We start from the raw sequence: 7,240 nt of genomic DNA on the forward strand, positions 1-7,240 counted from the left end.
TGTCCTTCTTTCTTTTCTATATACTATAACACCTGACTTCACAATTCCGCCTCCCTTTTCTTCCTTCCGTCCCATATCCCCCCAATTTTCTGTTTTACTTCAACCCATCCAACTGTCCGAATTACAGTCCGTTTTACAAGTAGTTCGTAGTTCATCTCCTGGTCCTGATAGTATCACTTACACTATGCTCCGACTTTTACCCCATACCGGTCTTCTTGTTTTACTTTCTCTTTTTAATAATATCCTTCTCACCTTACAGGTACCGGCACAGTGGAACAACTTTCATTTAGTCCCAATTCTTAAACCTGGGAAAGATCCCTCTTCTCCTTTAAGTTATCGTGGCATTGTTTTAAGTTCCTGTGTTAGGAAACGTTTTCAAAAAATTCTACTACGGCGTCTTCTCTGGGTTATGGAGAAACATCAGATCCTTCCTAAATATCAGTATGCCTTTTTTAAAGGACGTAGCACACAAGATCCTCTCAATATTTTGTTGACTGATCTCCTACTAGCTAGACATCGTAAACATAGCACTATTACTGTTTTTCTTGATATTCAAGGAGCTTATGATTCCGTTCCTTTACACCTATTATGGTCTTGCCTTGATTCGCTTGGATTTCCCTCTGCTTTTATTTCTCTATTAGAACGCCTATATACTTCTCGTACTCTCATTCTCAAATCCCCCTACCCCCTTTTCCAGGAAGACACGTTTCGCATGGTGTCCCACAGGGTGATATACTAAGCGGTATCCTCTTTGCGCTTTATATGCGAGATTTAGAACGTATAATTACAAAGAACGCACGAGTTTTAGCTTACGCAGACGACTATGTTTTATACGTATCACATGATAGTGTTGATGTGTGTAGGAGAAAAATAGAGTGTGTCCTTCATGAGGTTGCTCTCTGGTTACATGAACATGGCTTCTCACTCTCGCCTTCCAAATGTGCTGCAATCCTATTTACCCATACTCGCGCACCTAACCGTTCTCCTCTCCTTCTTGATCGTCTTACCATCCCCTTTGTTAATCAGCATCCCTACCTTGGAGTCATATTGGACCACAAATTATCATGGACTCCTTATGTGGTCTCTCTTCAACGTAAAACTGATCGTTTTATTTCTATATTACGTACGATCACCCGTCGAAGTTGGGGCGCTGACCCCGTTACAGCTATTCCCCTTTACAGAGCAACTATTCGATCCTTACTAGATTATTGTGCTCTTTTTATCGACACCGCTTCTGCTACTACCCTTGCACGTTTAAATACAATACAATACCGCGCACTACGTGTCTGTTTAGGAGCACTTAAAACTACACCAACCAATGCCTTATTAATAGAAGCTGGTGAACAGCCTTTAAAGATTCGGCGACAGACCATAGCCGCTAAGTATGTCCTCAAACATTTTACTGTCACCCGGTCTCAGCTTATCCCCAAGCTACGACTTTTACATTCTTATTATTCTTCCAAATCCACCCGTGGAAACCGTGTCCCTGCTTTATATACCGCATTTCGTTCTCTTATACCAAGAGAATTTGAGCTCCTCCGTTTACCCACATTGCCTTTATACTCTATCCCTCATGACAGTCAGTCCTTTTGTCCTCAAGTAATTATATCTTCTTCTGAATCATTTTCTTGTCTAACACATTCTACTCCTCTTTCCCCTCTTGCAACTAAACGTATTCGACTTTCCCTCTACATAAGGGAAGTAAGCATTTTTACTGACGGATCAAAATCAGCACACGGCGTTGGAGCAGGCTTTTATATCCCCCAACCGTATACTCTCTCTGAGTTTTCCCTCCCTTCTGCCTTTTCTGTTTTTACCGCCGAATTGTTTGCTATTAGACAAGCCCTCATTACCATCAGGTCACATGCTTATGATAAGGTTACGATTTTCACGGATGCACAAAATGTTCTGCATGCCTTATGCTCGCCTCTCTCTTCCCCTAATTGGTACTTATATAGCGTTAAGTATCTCTTATATATCCTTACTCGTTCTGGTGTTTATATAACTCTAGTTTGGATTCCCAGTCACTCTGGTATCATGGGGAATGAGACTGCTGATCAGGCAGCTAAACGAGCATCACAACAATCCCCCCCTCTTATTCTTGCGATCCCCCCTTCTGATCTCATTCATGAAGTGCGGGATATAGCATATCGTCATTGGCAGTCCGATTGGAATGAAACGTCACGAGAAAAGGAATGTTTTTATCATCAATTACAACCTGTTATTCCTCTTAAACCGTGGTTTTATTATGGTACGTACTCTCGGCGCAATATCACATCTATTATACGTCTACGTTTTAATCATGCCCTTACTCCACAATATAAAAATCGTTTTCATCTTCCTCCCCCATCTTCCTGTGCTTGTGGCTTGTCTGATACTGACAGTAATCACCTTCTGTTACAATGTCCTGCTTTTGATGTTCCCCGCCAGCGCTTCCTATCCTCTTTGCTTAACATGGGCATCCCCTTCCCCACAAGTATTTCGTGTTTATTATCCTCTCTAACTCCTACTCTTGTGAACAGCATAAATCAGTTTCTTGATGATGCACATATTATATTATAATCCTCTGACAGTCTCTTTATGCTCTCTCTTCCATTGCAAAATGTTTATCATAATTTTGGTAGGATATAAATCTCTTTACCCTCTGTCTATATGTTATCATCGTTTCTTGTGTGACTCCTATGGTATGTTTTTTCTATCAATTACATTTTAAAGTACAATACGAGTGATACATGTGTCAGTGTTAAAGTAATTAATGTTTTCGTGACTGGACGATAACACATGAGTCCAACCACACCTTTCAAGAAGAAGAAGAAGAAGAATCCTTGTGTACCGGAAGAAGAAGAAGAAGAAGAATATCGAACTGATCGCGCCCCAAACAGATGAGAGTATCATAGCGGAAAGTAAATTTTGTTACAGAGCGCTGTGGCAGAACAAGAAGATAGAGGAGCTTGCCGCTGATCGACATTCCCAAGGGTAGAGTATCGGGCGTCATATACCTAAACAGATTTCTTAAACCCAAAGAAGTATTTTCAGCCAGAAATGTACAAAGTAAATCGTAACATAATACCCATAAGTTAGTTTATTTATTTCAGTATAGCATGTATTACTTCTCTTCAGATTTCTGTTTTCTTGTATTGCCGGTTACAAAACTGAGAAACAACGTTGAAGTTGCTACTATGTCAAAAAGATGTGGGATTGCAGAGTACAGTGAAGTATAAGTGACAGAGGATGATTAACCAGTTGTATTTGCTCATAAAACAAAATGCAAAACCAGCAAAAATCTAAGTCTTGTCCTGTCAGACAGACATCCATAGAAAATCTACCCCCTCCTAGCCAAAAAACTATCATTAGTAGCAATCAAAGCGTCTCATTTTTACAACCTTCCTGTTAGGGAGAATGACAAATTTACTTGAAAAGTCTACTGTACAATACAACAATTATTAATTAAATAAAATCAATAATATCGCAGCATCTGTTGCGTGGTTACTAAGGTAGCGCATTTTCTTTTTGAAAAGTATCAGTAGTAAAATATGGCGAACAAAAAGCATCGAAAGAAAATTAAGTGTAAAAAATTGGACAATCTTAGTAACCTAAAGCAAGAACTCGATATTGATGATCACAAAATTTCGTTAGATGAGTTGTATCACCGTTATAATACTGATCCTGACTACGGACTATCTCATGCTCAAGCTAAACAGAACTTAGAACGTGATGGGCCTAATGTTCTCACGCCCATCAAAAAATCTGCAACATGGGTGAGGTTTCTCAAAACTATGTTCCAAGGATTTTCTCTGCTCCTATGGGCTGGTTCCCTATTGTGTTTTGTCGCTTATTATATACAGCTGAAAACACTAGAGGTTCCACCGAATGATAACCTGTGGTTGGGTATTGTACTTTTCGCCGTTGTTATAATTACGGGAGTATTTTCGTTCTATCAAGAGCACAAAAGTTCAAAAATTATGGATTCCTTTAAGACGTTGATGCCACAGTTTGCCACTGTTATAAGGGAAGGTGAAGCTCAAACAGTTCACGTGGAAGAAATTGTTGTTGGTGACGTAGTAGTGATAACATTTGGAGACCGAGTACCAGGTGATGTTAGGATTATCGAATCAAGGGGATTTAAAGTGGATAATTCATCTCTGACAGGCGAGTCAGAACCACAGAGTCGTGGGAGCGAGTGCACTAACGATAATCCATTCGAAACCAAGAACGTAGCATTTTACTCTACAAATGCTGTTGAAGGAACTGCGAAAGCCGTTGTAATAAGCTGCGGCGACAACACAGCGATGGGCAGAATAGCGGGCCTTACAACAGGTTTGCAGCAAGGGATGTCCCCGATTGCAAAGGAAATCCATCATTTCATTCACCTCATCACCTGCTTCGCTATTTCTCTTGGTTTAACTTTCTTCACTTTGGCGTTTATTTTGGGGTATAATTGGTTAGATGCTGTTCTCTTTCTAATTGGGATAATTGTTGCTAATGTGCCTGAAGGTCTGCTGGCTACTGTAACAGTGTGTCTCTCCTTAACAGCAAAAAGCATGGCAGCAAAGAACTGCCTCGTAAAAAACCTAGAGGCGGTCGAGACTTTGGGTTCTACTTCTACCATTTGCTCTGACAAAACAGGAACTCTCACACTGAACAGAATGACCGTGGCGCACATGTGGTATAACAACAGAATATATGAAGTGGATGTTACGAACCAAAGGAGGATAAGACATGATATATATAATCCCGTATTTCTTGCTCTTGCACGGTGTGCAATCCTCTGTAACAGAGCTGAATTCCTACCGAATCAGCAAGGCATCCCGATTATGAAAAGAGAAGTGAATGGAGACGCTTCTGAGGCTGCACTTTTAAAATACATGGAACAAGTTATTGGGGACGTACTGGAGGTACGTAGACGGAACAGAAAAGTTTCCGAAATACCTTTCAATTCGACCAACAAATACCAAGTTTCGATTCACGAGGTTGAAGAGAAGGGTGAGATGCACAATTTACTAGTAATGAAAGGAGCACCTGAGAGAATATTAGATTCCTGTAAAACTATATATATCGATGGTAAGACGACTGATTTATCAGCCTACATCAAAATGAAGTTCAATGAAGCCTACGAAGAGCTCGGAGGAATGGGTGAACGCGTGCTTGGATTCTGTGATTTCTTATTGCCTGAGAAAGAATTCCCTATTGGATTCCGTTTCAATGCAGAAGAACCAAATTTCCCACTAAAAAATCTCCGGTTCGTAGGACTTATATCTATGATCGATCCTCCACGACCAAACGTACCAGATGCTGTATCAAAATGCCGTTCAGCTGGGATCAAAATTATTATGGTAACAGGAGACCATCCTATTACAGCGAAAGCTATTGCTAGGTCAGTAGGAATTATATCTGATGATAGTGAAACGGTCGAAGACATAGCTTACCGTAAGAACATACCCATTTATAAAGTTAATAGAGATGACGCAAAGGCAGTAGTAGTTCATGGCACAGAACTCCGAGAACTAACTGAGGAAGGCCTGGACGACATCTTAACTCACTACAGAGAAATTGTCTTCGCTCGTACGTCCCCTACACAGAAACTGAGCATCGTGGAAGGCTGCCAGAGACAAGGAGCTATAGTTGCAGTAACTGGGGATGGTGTAAATGACTCTCCAGCTTTGAAGAAGGCTGACATTGGAGTAGCAATGGGAATAACGGGTTCTGACGTGTCAAAGCAAGCTGCAGATATGATTCTCCTTGACGACAATTTCGCCTCCATAGTAACTGGCATAGAAGAAGGTCGACTTATTTTTGATAACCTTAAAAAATCAATAACGTACGTGTTAGCCTCTAATATACCAGAAATAGTCCCCTTTCTAGTTTTTGTGGTGTTTGGTGTGCCACTTCCACTTGGTGTCGTAGCCATACTCTGTATTGACCTTGGAACAGATATGGTACCAGCTATTTCTCTAGGCTATGAAAAGGCGGAATCAGATATTATGGAACGCCATCCACGTAATCCGATCAAGGATAAATTAGTGAACGAAAGAATGTTGTTCCTAGCGTATGGGCAAATTGGCATGATTCAAACCGCAGCAGGATTCTTTGTCTATTTTGTTATCATGGCAGAAAACGGGTTTCTTCCTTCAAGATTGTTTGGTTTGCGGAGAGAATGGGATTCAGAAGCTGTAAATGACCTCGCTGATTCATACGGTCAGGAATGGACGTACTACAGCAGAAAGACATTAGAATACACATGCCATACCGCCTTTTTTATAACTGTTGTGATTGTCCAATGGGCAGATTTAATAAGTCAAAAAACGAGGCGAAATTCGATAATGCATCAAGGGATGGAAAATTGGTTTTTAAATTTTGCTCTCATTTTTGAAACAGCTATGGCCGTAATTCTTTCGTATACACCCGGGATGGAACAGGCTTTGAAGATGTTCCCTGTAAGATTTGAATGGTGGCTAATAGCCGTACCCTGGGCAGTCATTATTCTAATATATGAAGAGACGCGAAAGTACTGTATTCGCAAATACCCCGGAGGGTTTTATGAAAGAGAAACATATTACTGAGGGTTGTATGGAAGACGCAACTTGCTGTAATATGAAGAAATTCCGTAATTCTCTTTGTTAATATTGCAGATAATTTCAAGCTGCCCAGCTATGTACAAATCTGTTTGTTTCACGATGTAGCAGTTCCAATTGATTAAATGCAATTTTATATATTAATACCATGTGTCAACATAAGCGCAACGTAAAATAAGCCATATAGATTCGAGCTGCAAATGTGACAACCCAGATTCTCAGCATTCTACTGTAGCAGTTTCCGCCTGTTGCCGTATCTTTATGGATGCAGTATTTTCCATATGACCCTTGATACACGCCAGAGCAAAATGTAGCTTCCACCGAAATCCCGGTCTCATTTATAGCTGTGAAAATGTGGAAGCTGTTGGGGTGTGGGTGATGTTGAGCAATGCCATTCTGAACAGGACCAGTTCGTCTGAGTGTTATGAAATGTGTTAATAGTAGGGTGAGCCATACTGAGCCAGTGAGAAAAGCAATGGCAAATTAATTCACTTTTCGTCTTGCCTAGTACGCCTCAATTAGAGCCGCCATCGGCTTTTGCGTTTTCCCAGAACTGAATAACGTCTAGTGGTGCTGTTTGAGGGGCCTATCCAGCCCCTGGGCTGATAACATAACAAACAGACAGAGAGTGTAGTAACAAGCACGTTCCCTGGAAATCATTCAAATTC

General features: G+C 40.7%; 1 protein-coding gene across 1 annotated transcript; it reads left to right on the plus strand.

Moving 5' to 3' along the window:
- The first annotated feature begins 3,533 nt into the window (after positions 1–3,533).
- LOC136877115 (sodium/potassium-transporting ATPase subunit alpha-like) lies at positions 3,534–6,560 on the plus strand. Its single transcript, XM_067150932.2, has one exon. It carries the CDS (start codon positions 3,534–3,536, stop codon positions 6,558–6,560), a length of 3,027 nt encoding a protein of 1,008 aa, XP_067007033.1.
- Positions 6,561–7,240: the final 680 nt, after the last annotated feature.

The sequence above is a fragment of the Anabrus simplex genome, chromosome 7 (assembly GCF_040414725.1).
Source record: "Anabrus simplex isolate iqAnaSimp1 chromosome 7, ASM4041472v1, whole genome shotgun sequence".
Lineage (NCBI taxonomy): Eukaryota > Metazoa > Arthropoda > Insecta > Orthoptera > Tettigoniidae > Anabrus > Anabrus simplex.